This window comes from Gambusia affinis, linkage group LG13, assembly GCF_019740435.1.
Source record: "Gambusia affinis linkage group LG13, SWU_Gaff_1.0, whole genome shotgun sequence".
Lineage (NCBI taxonomy): Eukaryota > Metazoa > Chordata > Actinopteri > Cyprinodontiformes > Poeciliidae > Gambusia > Gambusia affinis.
The window spans coordinates 26955485-26973637 of record NC_057880.1 but is presented as its reverse complement, the minus strand read 5'-3'; the positions used below and the strand labels follow the sequence as shown (position 1 = coordinate 26973637).

At 40.1% G+C, this 18153-nt stretch overlaps 1 protein-coding gene and 1 long non-coding RNA gene across 2 annotated transcripts; both read left to right on the top strand.

Annotated features, from left to right (window-relative positions):
• Nucleotides 1–1481: 1481 nt before the first annotated feature.
• On the top strand, nucleotides 1482–12036 carry LOC122842829 (NLR family CARD domain-containing protein 3-like). The gene is made up of 8 exons (XM_044137039.1): nucleotides 1482–1585; nucleotides 2503–2748; nucleotides 2996–3030; nucleotides 4016–4297; nucleotides 4987–6724; nucleotides 7987–8166; nucleotides 11172–11345; nucleotides 11880–12036. Exons 3-8 carry the CDS (start codon nucleotides 3003–3005, stop codon nucleotides 12034–12036), a joined length of 2559 nt encoding a protein of 852 aa, XP_043992974.1. The 5' UTR covers nucleotides 1482–1585; nucleotides 2503–2748; nucleotides 2996–3002.
• A 1463-nt stretch (nucleotides 12037–13499) lies between these two features.
• Nucleotides 13500–15172, top strand: LOC122842830. The gene is made up of 2 exons (XR_006372615.1): nucleotides 13500–13923; nucleotides 14281–15172. It is a non-coding gene; the product is annotated as an uncharacterized LOC122842830 (long non-coding RNA).
• Nucleotides 15173–18153: the final 2981 nt, after the last annotated feature.

Below are 18153 nucleotides of genomic sequence, written 5' to 3'. Positions count from 1 at the left end.
AAATTATATTCAGGGATGTAACCACCCCTGAGCTACCAATTAAATCTTTTTATATTTTATTTCCAGGGGAGAAGAATTACGGAGAGAGCACGAGGTGTAGCATATTTTTGGCAGATAACATGTTTAATAAAATAAAAAAATCACTTTGTGTTTCTGAAAAGCGTGACTTATGTGAATTATTACACTGCTACGATAATTCATAAATTAAGGACTAGAGTTTTATAAGAATTCATAATACATAAGGGCTGTTATCTTGAACAAATTCAACTATAGAAAGACACTAGCCTGACGCTATTAGCATGCAGCAGCGCTAGCATAGCTTGGTAGCACAGCCCACTCACTTAGATCGCTAGCCTGTGTTGACAGTTACACAATTAAGTAGTTTAGCATGAATAATGATAACCTGGGCATAAATAGCTAAATACATTAGATACATTGCAAGAAAAGTGGTGTTTTTGACCCTGTGACGCGAGCGCAGCTCGTGAGCGACACCAACCGATAGCTAGCAGGATATCGCATTGACATTATGGAGTCCCATACGGGGATGAATGTGAGGGGAGCAGCTGGCAGGAGGTGTTAACGACTCTACTTAGCATAGGAATAGCCTAGCTAGCATATGCAAAGGTGCTTCAGCAGACTAACGTGGATTCTCAGTCATTGGATGAAAATCAATGACTTCGCAGTTTATCACTGACATGTGATTGGTTGGTTGATGTGTCCCCATTGGACAGCACACGTCTTTATAAATAAACCCCGCCCCAATAATTAATATTTTTAATGGTGTATTTAAAAAATCTACATAAAATACATGCTGGATTAAAATATATTCATATGATGCTGCTTATATGCAACATGTTCATATATGAGGAACATTAATGAGGCACAGAACACTTTTTTCTTTATTTAATTAAATTTTTTCAATGTTTCCACACAAAATAAGAAATAAATGCTTCTGGAACTTTTTGGCCTTTAACTTCTTCCTTCATCCTTTGGACTATTTCAGCCATTCAAACATCTAAACATTCAGACCATCCAGGACAGCTGCAGCTCTTGTTGAAGCTGTTAGCTGTCCTCCATGAAGACCTGGAGAGACATGAGCTTCAACACTTTAGACATCCCAGACCCTTCTAGTTACTGGGAGAACTTTCACTGCTTACAACATTAATGGAAGCTGATTTTATTTGACCTGATAAAAGTCAAAATGAGAACAAATAAACTTAAATCATTTGGTTGAGCAATTATGAAGAATATCTGTAGTTATGATAGTTCACCACCAGATGGCAGTGGGCGCTCATAATCCACCATCAAACAGTTTGTTCTGCAGGTTTTCTGCTGAATTCAGCTTCAGATCTTCACTAACAGCAAAACAGAAATACTGAAGGTTTTCCATCTTCATTCTAGTTTTCTTTAAGTCTGTTAAATCTAACTGAACTGTTAATATTTATTCATATGACTCATTCATATGAAGAAAACACAAGTTACGTGACTTCCTGTGAAAATAGAAACTGAAACTAACTTTGTTCTTCTTTGGATCAGCCTTCATTTGAGCGGAGGATGGAAATAACTTGTTGACTTGTTAATAGAGGTAAGTGTTGCAGCTCCGGGTCCCTCCGTGTCTCTCTCGGCTCTCTGGAGCCTTTCTAACCGACAGCCTGGGTCACTCGGCTCTCATAGGGTGGGGTCCCCGCAGCAGCGCTCTGTTCACTTTATTAAAGGCCTGACAAGGACAGAAATATTGAACAAATCATATGCAGTTAACCCGATGAATGATTAACTCTATGATATAACTTTTCAAAGCTTGTTTAAAAGCAAGTTTTTTCTTTTTAGCTCTTAACCCACAGTGAGCTAACATCTCTGTTTTAATGCTGCACTCCATGTATTTGCGATGTTCTGCTATATTGTATTTTAAGTGCTTGAGAAATTAAGTGGTACATTATGACAACATCTTATAGCGCTGATTTGTTTGTGTGGGAAAAAATGACCTTCTCAGATTTAACCTAAATGAACCGAGAACTTAATGTAACTTTTACAGTCCATCAGTGTTCTTTCTGCAGTGACTCTCTCTGGTGTTTTAACCTATAAACCAGAACAAAAACATTGTAAACCAGTTTATCTGCTTGTTGAAATAAGCAGAAAGTGAAACACATCACTCCGTCCCTCATCAGTCTGGGGTTCATCAGAAACTGGTTTTTGTCTTGTCTGTGGATCAGAACCGGCTTTAAGCAGTCCACAGATTTTCTCTCTTCCTCCTCACTGAGTTTCATCTTTTTCCAGATTTTCCTCTGGTTGCTCCTTGAAGCAGGAAGAAGCGCTTTGTTTCTCAAAAAATGCTGAAAAAATTCATCTAGAAGCAGATTGGCCCTGATCCAGAACCAGTTGGCAACTCAGTGATTTTCTTGCTTCATTTAGCAACATTTCAGACAAAAGATGTAACTGTCAGTCCAGATTTGTACCTTTCATCCTTCTCTGTGTTTATATCTGCTGCTGCTCATCATCACTCAGAGGAAGACTACAGAGACGGTGAGGACAACTGGTCACGTGAAAACTAAACACCTGAGCAGGAGGCCAGATGCATTTCTGGAGGAGCTTTCTTCAGCTAATGCTAGTGGGAGCAGCAACACAATACTGTCCCAATGGCAACAAACAAGATTTAAAGATGTTCAAGTTTTCATATCAGTCCGAAGGAAATCTGATCTTAGAATGACTGGCAGTCAGACTCAATTCTTAACAGGAACACAGACAAATTTGGTAAGTTATTCTTCATTTCAGGTTTTCTGTAAGGATCAAGGATCAAGTTTTTATAAAGACATCTTTTAGTTTGAAGAATTAGAGAAATATATTTTGGTGGTGTGTTGCTGATTATCATGTGATTTAAATTAGTATTTTCCATCTCTAATCCAGTATTTTTTAGTTTCCATTCAGTCTTCTAAAAAGACCAAAATAAATTATTTATAAAAAAAAGTCTGAAACATTATGAATCCTTCATGTTTTCCAGAGAAAAGATGGCGCAGCATCAGGAAGTGAATTTTGGTAAGTGATTGGAAACAGGAATGAACTATCATAAAGGATCAAACTGACCAATCACAGCTTGTGTTGCTGCCAAGTGATGAACCACAGCCTGAGTGTGAATTTATTGTTTTCATGCTTCCTGTTCACTGAGGCTCTAGTGGAGGGGTGGGCAACCCTGGTCCTCGAGGGCCGGTGTCCTGTAACTCTTAGATGTCTCCCTGATCCAACACACCTGAATCCAACAGGTGAATCACCTCTCAAGTGCAGTCAGGTTCTCCAGAGTCCTGCTAATGACCTCATTATTTGACTCAGGTGTGTTGAAGTAGAGAAACATCTAAGAGTTGCAGGACACCGGCTCTCGAGGACCAGGGGTGGCCAACCCTGCTCTAGTGGAAACATTGTGAGTTTCTGTGAAACCTGAATGTAAAAACTGAACTCAGATGGAAACAGAACTAAAAGGAACCGATGTGAAGAACAGGGCAGCAATTCTGATACTTCAGAAATATTTACTATATATACTCATTAATTTATCCAATAATCACATCATTTATTACTAATTTACTGTCTCAGATGAAAAGACTCGCTGTGTCTTTTACTCCAGATGCTAAAGCTTAGAGACAGAGGTGAAGACCTGATGATGGTAAAGAAGGGAAAATGTTTGTTGATCATTCAATATTTTTATCACAATATTCAACAATATCGTCAGTTTCCTCTTTTCCTGAAATAGTGCAGCTCTATATTTAGAAGGTGTTTCTTTTATTCTTCCTGCAGTGAGGAAAGAAAGTGATGAATCAGAAGCTTCATTTGTTCTCATGTAGACAGAATCAGTGGTCATCAGTCAGATATGAGGCAGAAGCACAACAACAGACCTGTTGTTGTTAGACCTGAAGAGCTGATCAACAGACTGAGGGAAATCTCTGCATGGAGCAACATGAATAGTTGATCTTCATCATGTTTTTCTCTGACCTCACTTTGAATTCATCCTGTTTCTGATTTCTGTCTGCAGAGGAAAAACTTTTCCAGGTTCGCATTGAGTTTGTGGAGAGAGTTTCTGAGGAAATCCTGAATCAGCTTCTCGATCGCCTTGAGAAAGATGGCATCTTCAAATGTTCGGAGAAAGAGGAAATACTTCAGAAGAACCAAACCAGAGCAAACAAGGCCCGTGGCACCATCGATGCTGTGAGAATGAAAGGACAGAGAGCCTCCAGATTGATGATCAAACATCTTGACTTCATAGATCCTACCCTGTCCAAGCAGCTGAATTTGTCCTCCAACTCCTCTGATTTAGGTTAGTCCCTCCACCAATCATAACTGAGTGGAAGTGAACTCATCCAACAGTGACTAACTAAAGTTATAAAAAAAATAAATAAATGGAGGAGTATTGTTGGACACCTCCTGCTGAGCTGTAGGTCAAAAACTAAGGAAAAGTTTTCTTGCGACTTTTCGAGGAGGCGACTTGTAGTGTGAAAACACTTTGAATGTTCAGCATGATGTTTGTAGTCCAGTCAATTTATCAATAAGCAAAGCTATACAGTACTAGTTTTCTTCATGATTTGAATGTTTCAGGTTTTTGTAAGGATTTGTTTTTTTTCTCTGTGTTAAGTTAGGTTTTGTGTGTCGTTTTCAGTTAATTGAGTCTCCATGTTGTCCCGTCTACCTCGTGATTGTTCCCAGCTGTATCTCATTCTTAGCCTTCCACTCTTTTTCTGTGGTGCCTGGACTTTGGATTGTTGTTTTTTCTGTATTCATCATTAAATCATTGTTTCTTCATTTGCTACCTGGGTCCTCAGCATCTGCCTCACACCTGATAATGTCCATCATGACAGTTTCTTCCAAACGAAATCCTCCTCATGGTCTATAATTGGAATGAGATCTTTGTTTAAACATCCTGATATAGAAACAATCAAATTGAAATTCAATCATTTGAATCTTACTTTGGTCAAGTGTTTCATCTTGTGTTTTTATCTCTTTGTTCAGATTTTGATGATCGATGTCAACATGACCTCAAAGAGTCTCTAAAGAATGCCTTCGAATCTATCTGTGAAGTCATTGCAATACGTGGAGAGAAAACATTTCTGAATGATATTTATACAGAGCTCTACATCTTGGAAGGAGGAACTGGAGGGGTCAACCAGGAACATGAGGTCAGACAGATTGAAACAGCATCCAGTAATCAAGGAACAAAAATAAAACTGGAAGACATCTTTGAACCCAACCCTGCTAGAAAGCAACGGATCAGAACAGTGATGGCCATGGGAGTGGCTGGCATTGGGAAAACAATGTTAACACAGAAGTTCACTCTGGACTGGGCTGAAGGCCAAACCAACCAGAACATTGACTTCATATTTCCATTTACTTTCAGAGAGCTGAATAACTTGAAAGAAGAAGCTTTCAGTTTAGTGGAACTGATTCATCACTTCTTTGACAATATTAAAGATGCAGGAATCTGCAACTTTAAAAAGTTCCATGTTCTCTTCATCCTAGATGGTTTGGATGAGAGTCGACTTTGTCTGGACTTCAAGAAGAATCCAGTCCTGACTGATGTTAAAAAGTCAACTTCACTGGATGTTCTGCTGACAAACCTCATCATGGGGAAACTGCTTCCCTCTGCTCTCCTCTGGATAACCACACGACCTGCTGCAGCCAGTTTGATCCCAGATAAGTCTATTGACAGGGTCATAGAGGTCAGAGGGTTCACTGACCCCCAGAAGGAGGAATACTTCAGGAAAAGATTCAGTGATGATAAGGAGAAGGCCGACAGGATCATCTCCCACATCAAGAAATCAAAAAGTCTCCACATCATGTGTCACATTCCAGTCTTCTGCTGGATCACTGCTAATGTTCTGGAGAATGTGATGAAGATCAGAGTTGGAAGAGAGCTGCCCAAGACCCTGACTGAGATGTACATAGAGTTCCTGCTGATTCAGCTCACCATCAAGGAGGACAAGTATGAAGAAGAACCAGAGAATAGGAAGCTGATTGAGTCTTTAGGAAGACTGGCTTTTGACCAGCTGCTGAAGGGAAACCTGATCTTCTACAACAAAGACCTCAAACAGTGCGGGATCAACATCAAAGATGCTGCGTTGTTCTCAGGAGTGTTCACTCAGATGTTTAAAAAGGAGAAAGGGATGCGCAACGTCTCAGTCTATTGCTTTGTTCATCTGAGCATCCAGGAGTTTCTGGCTGCAGTCTACATGCTCCACTGCTTCACTGGCAGGAACTCAGAGGTGATCCAGACGTTCCTGGGAGAAGAATACAGAGAAACATCTCTAGATGAGTTCATGAAGAAAGTCATGGAGAAATCCCTCAGAAGTAAAAATGGCCACCTGGACTTGTTTGTCCGCTTCCTTCATGGTCTCACTGTGGAGTCCAACCAGAACCTCTTAGAAGATCTGCTGGGTCAGAGAGAGAACAGTCCAGAAACCATCCAGAGAATCATCACCAACCTGAAGGAGATGAACACTGGTAGAATCTCTCCTGACAGAAGCATCAACATCTTCTACTGTCTGATGGAGATGAACGATCTCTCATTTTATCAGGAGATCCAACGGCTGCTGGATTCAGGGAAGGAGCTCTCAGTGACTGACTGTTCAGCTCTGGCCTTCATTCTGCAGATGTCAGAGGTTCTGGATGAGTTGGACCTGGAGAAGTACAACACATCAGCATCAGGACGACTGAGACTCCTTCCAGCTGTGAGGAACTGCAGAAAGGCTCGGTGAGTCCAGATGTTTTCATTGTGTGAATGCTGATTCAGCAATATTGTCCTCCTGTTTCTTCTTCTTTCTTTAAGTTGCTTCTGGAAGTTTTGGGCCTTAAACTTCTTCCTTCATCCTTTGGACTATTTCAGCCATTCAAACATCTAAACATTCAGACCATCCAGGACAGCTGCAGCTCTTGTTGAAGCTGTTAGCTGTCCTCCATAAAGACCTGGAGAGACATGAGCTTCAACTCTTTAGACATCCCAGACTCTTCTACTTACTGGGAGAACTTTCACTGCTTCACCATGAAAATGCTGCTGGACCCAAACGCTCCGTCTCCTCCAGGGGTTTTGGTATTCAGTTCTTTAGGAGTTTAGCAACAATTTCTTCTGACATCCAAACCTTTGTTCCTCTGAGACGATGGACAGACCACTGCAGAGACATGGTTCCCTCTTCCAACCAGTTTGTCCCAGTTCCTCTCAAATCAACAGTCTGAGAGGTTCTGACCCGGTCCAGCAGGACCGGTTCTGCTGCTGCTCTGCAGGACGACCAGAACAATCTGAAGCTTTTAGCTGCAGCAGGTTGACGACTGTCCACTTTCTACTTTGTTAAAGCATCAAATCCAGCAGATGAACGGAGACAGAACTGGGAGCATCATGTGTTTGGTTTCTGCTCCCAGTTTCCTCTGTGGCAGCATTTAATAACCTGCTGCTGGGAACTTTGTTTCTATAGAATATCCTACTATTATTAATGATGATGATGATTCTAGATGCTGCAGCAGATATTGGCTAAACAAACCCAGAGATGCCAGAGGTCCACAGCAGGCTGGACTTCCTGCTCTGCACACTTCATTTCTAACTCACTTCCTGCCTGGTGGAAGATCTCAAAGAGCCAAAGGGTCTAATCCAAGTCCGAGTTGTGAGCAGTTCCTCCTCCTCTCCATCATCTCCAGTAGTTTCCTTCATGCAGCTCAGTCAGCCTCTTCATCAGCTGCAGCTCCATCAGATGCTACAGAGAAAACTGAACTTTCCTTCACAGATGATAGAAGATCTTCAACATCTGACTGCAGCTGAAGGTCTGAGGACATGAAGCCTGGACCAGAACCAGAACCAGAACCTGGACTTTAACCAGGAACTGCATTGATTCTCTGTGGGGTCAAACTCAATAAATTGAAGATCAGACGTTGATCAGATGATGACATCACTGTTATCATATTTTAGTCTGTTATTGATCCAGATTGATATATTTAGATCTGACTTTATTTCTTCTCTAATCACAGACTTGGTGGCTGTAAGCTCCAAAAGGCTGAATGTGAAGTTTTGGCTTCAGCTCTGAAGTCCAACCCAGATCTGACTGAACTGGAAATCAGTGAGATCTTCATAGATGGAGGTGGAGACTCTGATATGAAACCTGTCATTGAGATCCTGGAGAGTTCAGTCAGTAAAGTGAAGAGTTTGAGGTTTGTTTTCTCTATTTATCCAATAAAATCATTCATTTATACTTTAATATTCAGTTTAATTAATAATTTTATTGTAATATATTTTCTTTCAAAACAACCTGTTTAAATGTCAGAATAAAATCTATAAAACATTTTACCTTATAAATTAATTATTTTCTCATTTCAGACTTTGAGATTATTGAACTTTGTTTTTTTGATTTTAAAATGTTTTTGACTGATAAACAAAAATGAGTAAATAATTAAAAAAATGTCAATTAATGATGGAGATGTTTCAGTTTGTTTTATTTCTAATTTCTGATTCTCATCTTTACATCCAGAATGAAATGTTTTTCATCCAGTCGAGCCACAAACACTGACAAGTTCAGATCATCATTAATGATCACATCTAAGAAACGACTGATTGTAGAAAAGCAAATCTAGAAGAAATGAATGAAAGTGAGGTTTGCAGCAGCAGCAGGTTGTGGTTCTGTTGGGCCGGGTCAGAGAGGAACCGTCCTCTTCAGTCTGACAGCCGTCAGTCGGTTGGAGCCTCGTCTCCATGACGATGCTTCATCAGGTCACGTCTCCTTAGGAAATAATTGGCCTCCATTGGCTTTCAGCAGCTTTAATAAGAACCCAAGGGCATTAATGAAGAAACTGACTGGTTCTGATCCAGTTACCAAGTTGGGTCTCCAGTTGATTATCAGGAACCAGCACAAATATCTGGTGCTGGTTCCTGATAATCAACCAGATTATCTGGTTGATAATCTGGTTATCAACCAGATAACCAGATAACCAGCCTCAGTCTCATAGAAAACTTCCAGTTTCTGTTTGGATCAAATGTTCTGGTTCTGCTGGTTTGGACTCTTTAAACCAGTTTGACTGGATCAGATGTTAGAATCAGTTCATCGTGTTTCTTTTATATTCAGGGAAATTAATTTTCTACATTTTTATTATTTATTTGTTCATATTTCACTTTTAACCTGCATCCTGTTGGTTCAGCTCGTCTTTTATTCTTTATTCAGATTGTGGAGCTGCAGTTTGTCAGAGACCAGCTGGACTTCTCTGTTCTCAGCTCTGAAGTCCAAACCGACCCATCTGACAGAACTGGACCTGTTCAACACCAACCTGGGAGATTCTGGAGTGAAGGATCTCTGTGGTTTCTACAGAGAACACTGCTGGAGAGGAACCAGCAACCCTCCTGACCCAATTAGGGAAGAAGGGTGTACAGATAATGGATGGATGGATGATCATAAATCAAAGTTCATTTCTTCTGTTCTGATAAATATTTTCTGAGTTTGTTCCTGGACTTGGATCCAGAGTTTAATTTAGTCCCTCTGTGTAACTGAGTTGGACCCGCTGATCTGAGGTCAGAACAGGACAGCATTCGGACCCCCAGTGTGTAGAAATCCCCCTCATGTGAAGAAGGTCAAAGGTCAAGATGCAAAAAGAGAGAGAATGAAATCTCCCTTTATTGAAGGTCCACAAATCCACACTTAGTTTTAAATCTTCTTCTATTAGTTGATAATCATCCAGGTGTTGTAATGTTTTAACTCTAGTAGATTAAAGATGCTGATAGTAGATTAAATTAGGTGGAATCTCCCTTTATCCATTTCCTGAATCAGAAGCTGCAATCAGAAACCAACTTCAACTTCGTCTGAAAAAATCCAGACAACTGAGTTTTTCTCTGAGCTCAACAGGCTGCAGGTTCTTCAGGACATGAATATTCTGGTCCCAGACATCAGAACCAGCAGAGACTGCAGCAGATGAATCTGAAGCAGGTTGTTAGGAGAGGTTCTCCACATGGTCACACTAAAGGTTCCCAGTCTGACAGAGATGGACAGAGAAAGTCGACCAATTCTGGATGAAATGGTTCCTAGAAACAGGGAAGTTTTCTGGGCACTTGACTGCCTGATCATATGGAGCTGCAGCACATGAAGGAGTTTGATGTTGGTAGGAAGCAAAACAAAATGGAAGCAAGTGATGAGTTTCCATTTTAGTGTCAATTCCACTAATGGAACAAATTCCAAGTCAGTCGTCCTCCAAACCACTGAGAGCAACTTCAGGAGGAAAACCTGAGTTTGTTGTGACAGTCAGACTCTATCAGGATGACCACAGTCTTCTGGCAGAGTTCCTGGACATTAAGCAGACATAAATAATAGAAAGATAATTCATGAACAGTCCTGCAGTAAATAGTGACTTTGTGAAGGTTTTGGTGTTAAAGTCATTTTGTTCAAACAAATTGATTCAGCTCTTATTTTGAAGGACAGGAAATGAGATCTTACCTTTGTCATGCTTTGTATGCAACAAGCTTCATCAGTTCACTGAAATCATTCTCATGTTTTACCTGGAAAATAGATTAAAAATGATTCATCTTCACAATCCTGTTGTTCCTTTATGATAATGTTCTCATTTCTGCAGCGTCTCTGATGAAGGATTCAGAACTGGAACTAAATGACCCTCATCAGTCTGACAGAGAAAAGACTCAATATTTACTAGTTGATAGTTCAGTAACTGAATCAACACAAAATGAGAAAATGATCAACTTTCAGAATGTGAGCTGTAATGATTTTGTAAAATGTTGAATTAGACGGATTGAAATCAACAGTTTACATCTGTCATACTTAGCAATGAGCTGCAGTTAAAATACAACCAGCAAGAAAACATCATTAATACATTAATGAACAAAAACTGGAGACATAAAATATCTGTAGATAAATGATGGAACAGAGCAGTCAGATAATACAGAGTCTGGAAGGAAACATGGAGAGAAAAAACCATCGACTGAGTTTAAAATCCTGAGAAACTTTTAGAAAAACTTCCAGTTTCTGTTTGGATCAAATGTTCTGGTTCTGCTGGTTTGGACTCTTTAAACCAGTTTGACTGGATCAGATGTTAGAATCAGTTCATCAAGTTTCTTTTATATTCAGGGAAATTAATTTTCTACATTTTTATTATTTATTTGTTCATATTTCAGTTTTAACCTGCATCCTGTTGGTTCAGCTCATCTTTTATTCTTTATTCAGATTGGAGAACTGCAGGTTGTCAGAGACCAGCTGGACTTCTCTGTTCTCAGCTCTGAAGTCCAAACCGACCCATCTGACAGAACTGGACCTGAGCAACACCAACCTGGAAGATTCTGTAGTGAAGGATCTCTGTGGTTTTCTACAGACTGAAGGCTGCAGACTGGAGAGATTGAGGTATTTTAATAATATAATTATTGATATTTCAGTGATTAATTATTTATAATTGATCATAAATCAAAGTTCATTTCTTCTGTTCTAATCAATATTTTCTGAGTTTGTTCCTGGACTTGGATCCAGAGTTTAATTTAGTCCCTCTGTGTAACTGAGTTGGACCTGCTGACCTGAGGTCAGAACAGGACAGCATTCGGACCCCCGGTGTGTAGAAATCCCCCTCATGTGAAGCAGGTCAAAGGTCATTCAACCCAGTCTAGAAAAGTGAATCCTGGAATCTGACAGGAACAAATCAATAATCAATGATTGATGCTTCAACACTTTGATCAGAACCTGGAATGATTTTACTGACTAAAATCCTCCAACAGAACACGACCCAGTACCAGGTTCTGGTTCTGGTTCTGGTTCTGAAGTCAGCAGGTCTTTATTGAAGCAGCAGCTTGTTGGCATTAATATTCATGAGAATCTTTAACTGGTTCTGTTGGACTGGTTAACCTGCATCCTGTTGGTTCAGCTCATCTTTTATTCTTTATTCAGATTGAAGGACTGCAGTTTGTCAAAGATCAGCTGTGATTATTTGGCTTCAGCTCTGAAGTCCAACAGCCTCCATCTGAAAGAACTGGACCTGAGAGGAAACGACCTGAAGGATTCAGATGTTCACCAGCTGGAGGATCTTGTAGAGAATGTACAGTAAGTAAATGTTTGTAGTGAGTCCAGCTGCTGTCAGCATGTTGAACTAAACCCAGTTAGCATCAAAGAAAAACTCCAGTGTTCCCAGTAAAGCTGCAGCTTCTCAGTGGGAGGAGAATGGTTCAGGCTTCCTGATTGGACACAGAGACAGCAATCAGCCAATCAGAGGAGCAGCAGCTTGCTGTGTTCCTGTGTTTGTGTTGGTGTGCTGCGTCCGGCTGGACTTCCTGGAGTCCAGCTGGACTCCAGCGTCCGGCTGAACTTCAGCCGTCCATCATGTCTAGAGACAGTCAGCGGTCCTCATTCATCAAGAAAAAACTAATCAGGTTAATCTTGGTCACAGCTCTGAGATCAGTCTGACCGCAGCCTGGAAACCATCTAGTGGATGTGCTGCGTCACTGACTGCTGCTGGAGAGAGTCTGTAAATGCTCACTGATCTGATCTCTGCTTCCTTCTTCTCTCTGCAGGATCAGATTTCTGTAAAGTAGAGAATGGTCTCTGTGTCCTGCTGATCCTCAGAGGTTGAAGCTGCAGCAGTTTGAGTCTAAAGAGATTCTGACTGGATCATGATGATGACCTCTGACCTCTAAGATTTTCCTCCTGTTTATTTTCTCATGTCTGTCATTTAGTGTCTGATATTGTTTGTCTCTTTGGATCAATAAAGATCCAATTCAAACTGGGCTCCATTTAGAGGCTTCATGGAGTTTTGATCTGAACTGGATTCAACTGGAAAGTTGATCTTATTTCTCTCTGGTTCATTTTCATCCTGGAACCAGAACTGGTCTGAGAATGGAAACATGGGAATCATTTCCAGTTCAGCTTTGAAGCCATGAAAGACACTTCAACCCTCTTTTCTCTGCTGCTTCTTCCTTCTGTTGACATGAAAATGTTCCTCAAAGCTCCACAGAGAAAAAGATGCTTTACTGGAAACTGTAGAGAAACTTCAGCTTCCATCACAGAAACCAGTTTAACCAGTTTAGAACTGGATGTCCCACAGAAACTCTGATCTTAGAGCAGTTTTAAGGACCTTAAAAAAAGATTTTATATATTTTTATATTTTTATGTTCATTCTAAAAACTAAATAATGGAGTTTTGCATCATCATTGATTCTCAGTTTGTTTTGGTTTTTACTTTTTTAACTCCATATTTCATGTTTTGAGTTTTCTAGAGAACTTTAGGACTCGATGTGTCACTTCAGGATCTTTACTGTGATTTTATTGATTTATTCAAAAATCAGAGAATATCTAGAATAATGTGCTGATCGGTTCATGTTTGTTTTTTATAATTCTTCTAATGTTATGCGGGTTTCTGGATGTTTAATGACCAAATAAATATTTCTGTGAATAATTAGATATAATTGATCATAAATCAAAGTTCATTTCTTCTGTTCTGATAAATATTTTCTGAGTTTGTTCCTGGACTTGGATCTCATGAGAAGAAGGTCAAAGGTCATTCAACCCAGTCTAGAAAAGTGAATCCTGGAAACTGATAGGAACTATTCAATAATCAATGATTGATGCTTCAACACTTTGATCAGAACCTGGAATGATTTTACTGACTAAAATCCTCCAACAGAACACGACCCAGTACCAGGTTCTGGTTCTGGTTCTGAGGTCAGCAGGTCTTTATTGATGCAGCAGCTTGTTGGCTTTAATATTCATGAGAATCTTTAACTGGTTCTGTTGGACTGGTTAACCTGCATCCTGTTGGTTCAGCTCATCTTTTATTCTTTGTTCAGATTGATGTTCTGCAGTTTGTCAAAGATCAGCTGTGATTATTTGGCTTCAGCTCTGAAGTCCAGCAGCCTCCATCTGAAAGAACTGGACCTGAGAGGAAACGACCTGAAGGATTCAGATGTTCACCAGCTGGAGGATCTTGCAGAGAATGTACAGTAAGTAAATGTTTGTAGTGAGTCCAGCTGCTGTCAGCATGTTGAACTAAACCCAGTTAGCATCAAAGCAAAGATCCAGTGTTCCCAGTAAAGCTGCAGCTTCTCAGTGGGAGGAGAATGGTTCAGGCTTCCTGATTGGACACAGAGACATCAATCAGCCAATCAGAGGAGCAGCAGCTTGCTGTGTTCCTGGAGGAACCGGAACCAGAACTCGGCCCAGTTCTCCTTCAGAACCAAGCTGCTGGTTTCATGGAGCTGTGGTTCTGGTCGGGTTTTGGTTTCTCTCTGATCAGAACCATCAAACAGCAGATTTCTACAAACTCTCTGATAGCTGCAGTTTCCAGTTGCTGACTGCAGGTTGGACTAATCACTGTAAAGTAGAGAATGGTCTCTGTGTCCTGCTGATCCTCAGAGGTTGAAGCTGCAGCAGTTTGAGTCTAAAGAGACTTTGACTGGACCATGATGATGACCTCTGACCTCCAAGATTTTCCTCCTGTTTATTTTCTCATGTCTGTCATTTAGTGTCTGATATTGTTTGTCTCTTTGGATCAATAAAGATCCAATTCAAACTGGGATCCATTTAGAGGCTTGATGGAGTTTTGATCTGAACTGGATTCAACTGGAAAGTTGATCTTTTTTCTCTCTGGTTCGTTTTCATCCTGGAACCAGAACTGGTCTGAGAATGGAAACATGGGAATCATTTCCAGTTCAGCTTTGAAGCCATGAAAGAAACTTCAACCCTCTTTTCTCTGCTGCTTCTTCCTTCTGTTGACATGAAAATGTTCCTCAAAGCTCCTCAGAGAAAAAGATGCTTTACTGGAAACTGTAGAGAAACTTCAGCTTCCATCATAGAAACCAGTTGAACCAGTTTAGAACTGGATGTCCCACAGAAACTCTGATCTTAGAGCAGTTTTCAGGACCTTAAAAAAAGATTTTATATATTTTTATATTTTTATGTTCATTCTAAAAACTAAATAATGGAGTTTTGCATCATCATCATTGATTCTCAGTTTGTTTTGGTTTTTACTTTTTTAACTCCATATTTCATGTTTTACTTTGAGTTTTCTGGAGAACTTTAGGACTCGATGTGTCACTTCAGGCTCTTTACTGTGATTTTATTGATTTTTATTCAAAACTCAGAGAATCACTAGAATAATGTGCTGATCGGTTCATGTTTGATTTTTATAATTCTTCTAATGTAATGTGGGTTGCTGGATGTTTAATGACCAAATAAAGTTTTTAAAACATCTTTGTGTTGTTTTCTATGCAGCTGACTGTGTAAACATATAATAACTAAACTTTAATTTTAATCCTCCGTGCCATTTTTGTCTTTTTCTTTTTAAGTTTTCATGTTTAGTTTCAAAGCTTAGATTAGTAGAAGCAGAAACATCTCAAGTTAATTTCATCTTGAAGCTACTAATTTAGCCAGCAGTTTATTTTTACAGTATTGAGACTGAAGATGTTTTTAAAAGACAGATGAGAACCATTTTTTTTTTCAATCAAAACTCGATTAATTAAATCAGCTATTGAATTAGAATAATAACTTGTATAAACCTTTCATTCCTGTCTGGTTAATGGTGCAGCAGATCCTGCAGGGGGCGCTCTGGGCCTCAGTGTTCAGGTCGGTTACAGTCGCATCTCCCAGATTCCTGAGTCTTCTGGTTCCTTCCTGAAATGATTTCCTGCAATAAAATGTTGGCTGGAAATGAGCTGAAAACTGAGGAAAAACCTGAAAAAGTTCAAATCTGAACTCAGAGTTTTACAGCTCAGATCATCGTGGAAACAAAGAGGGGAAAACATGGAAGTTAACGTGTTTAATGTCACCTGGAAGGAGGCGGAGCCTCAGAGAAACCAGGGGGCGTGGTCTCGGTAAATCAGGGGGTGGAATCCCAAGGCGTTCCCAGGCCAGCCGAGAGACATAGTCCCTCCAGCGTGTCCTGGGTCTTCCCCGCGGCCTGCCCCATCCTGCCCTATCCTGCCCCATCCTGCCCCATCCTGCCCCATCCTGCCTCCACCTTACCGAAGCACTGTTTTACACTGACAGTGCCCCTGAAGGTTGTTGTGCATTTGTGAATCTTTTTCTGTGAATTGTGAGACAGTTTTAGCTCCACAGGAAGCTGGAGCAGATGTAAGCGTCAGCGCTGAGTTTCTCTGGGAATGATGATAATTCACAGCCATGGAGACACGAAGGGAGCGGCTGCTGATCCTGATCATCTGATACAGTCCAGCCTGTAAACCGACCAAATAAGCTTCTGATAGAGGTGAAGAAATTTTCATAATTATTCTGATTACAGCAAAAACATTTCACAAATATATAAGTTTTATCTTTGATTTGATGTTTTCTGTCCAGTTTGAGTCGGAGCGCAGTAAAACTTGGACCAGATCTTCACGACTCCTTCAGTTACTGAAACATCATCCTCATCATGTGATGTCATTAAAAGTCCATCACAGCAGAACCTGGTTCCGTGTCTCATCCCGGGAAAATAACCCTACACACACACACAGCTGCCCACACACACACACACACACACACACACACACACACACACACACACACACACACACACACACACACACACACACACACAACTACTCAAAATTAAGTTATTCAAGTGTCAAAGCTTCTGCATATTTGACATATGTTCTACATGGTGTCACACACACACCTGCTGCCATGAAATACCTACAGTCTCTCTCTCTCTCACACACACACACACACACACACACACACACACACGCACACACGCCCCCACAAACACACACACGCCCACACACAGTATGTGTTTCTATTTTAACAGGCATTTTGCATTGACTTCCATTCATTTCTACAGACTGACCTTCACACTGCAAAAACAAAATCTCATTATTAAGTACTTTTGTTCTGGTTTCTAATCTAAATGTCTCCATACATTTGAATTGAGATAAAACTAACTTACAATAACAGAAGTTCATTTTAAGTTAATTATTTTTTATTTAATTTATAAATTTTCATATAAATAATTATGAAAAAGTTGCAGTTTCATTGGCAGTTTAATTTACTTATGATAAGACATTTTTCCCATAAGTGGAATAATCTGCCAATGGAACTCATAATATTTTTTATCAACATTAAAGCTGCAGTATGTAATTTGTTATAATACTTTTTTTACATAAGTTGAAACTGTCTCTATGTCAAATGCACTTTTATTTTGCTGAGAAGTTACTGATAAGTTAGTTTTGTCTTATTTCAGGTGTATTAAGATTTTCGCACTAGAAACTGCACAAAACTACCTGGTAATATTTTGTATGTTTTTCCAGTGTATTTTAAACCGAACCATTACTAGTACAAGCCTGACCCAAACCCAACCTAAACTCAGATCACCTGACCCTTCCAAATGTGATGGATTGAAATCTGGTTATTTCAGAGACTGTCACGTCTGGTTCAGCTGAGGTAGTGGTCGGAGTCAACCAGCAGGGGGAGTCTAGCGCTTGCGCTAGCTATAGTGAAGAGCACCGGAACTTCCTCCTTAGTTAATAATAACCGTTGGAGCAGAAGCACTGTGTCCAGCTCTTTTATTAAAATACTCCCCTTCTTCAGGTATGATTCTATATATATGCAGACCTGTATATTGTAAATGAGTTTATTCGCCGAATGTTAACAAATTCTGTTGTTAGCTCCGTTGCTAGCGCCATTGCTAATGTACTGCTGTTCTAGCATTGATATCATTGTGTATGTTTGTAAGCTAAATTTAGTTAATAATAACTGTTGGAGCAGAAGCACTGTGTCCAGCTCTTTTATTAAAATACTCCCCTTCTTCAGGGCATTTACACAAACAGTTTTTTCTTTAACTAAACTTTACCTAAAACTTAATTCACACCCTGTCGTCATGACGATGAAGCACCCCTAACCCTGAACTTCTCATCATCACATGCCTAACCCTGAAAATGGGTGTGCTGACATTCTGGACCGCATCGGCCGTCCAGACAGACCGACTGTCTGTTCCCAGGCTGATGATGAACAAGTGGCCGGTAAATGCTGGAAATGCTGATGACGTCAGCAGACTTTAATGGTTATAGAGGTTAAGATGAAAATATGGCAGTAAATTCCTGTTTTAATAACCACTGCTGTAAAAATATCTGTTTTTAAGTAAATGTGTTTCTTAAAAGTGACGGATTAAAGACCAGATGCTGGGTTCCGAGCACCTGTTACCCCGGACAAGCCCCCAATAAATCAGAATGACCTCTGACCCG

Coding starts and splice junctions, on each gene's coding strand:
- LOC122842829 (XM_044137039.1), top strand. CDS start 3,003: ATGGCGCAGCATCAGGAAGTGAATTTTG. Junction 3,031..4,015: donor GCATCAGGAAGTGAATTTTG/GTAAGTGATTGG, acceptor TTCTGTCTGCAG/AGGAAAAACTTTTCCAGGTT. Junction 11,346..11,879: donor TGCAGACTGGAGAGATTGAG/GTATTTTAATAA, acceptor TTCTTTATTCAG/ATTGAAGGACTGCAGTTTGT.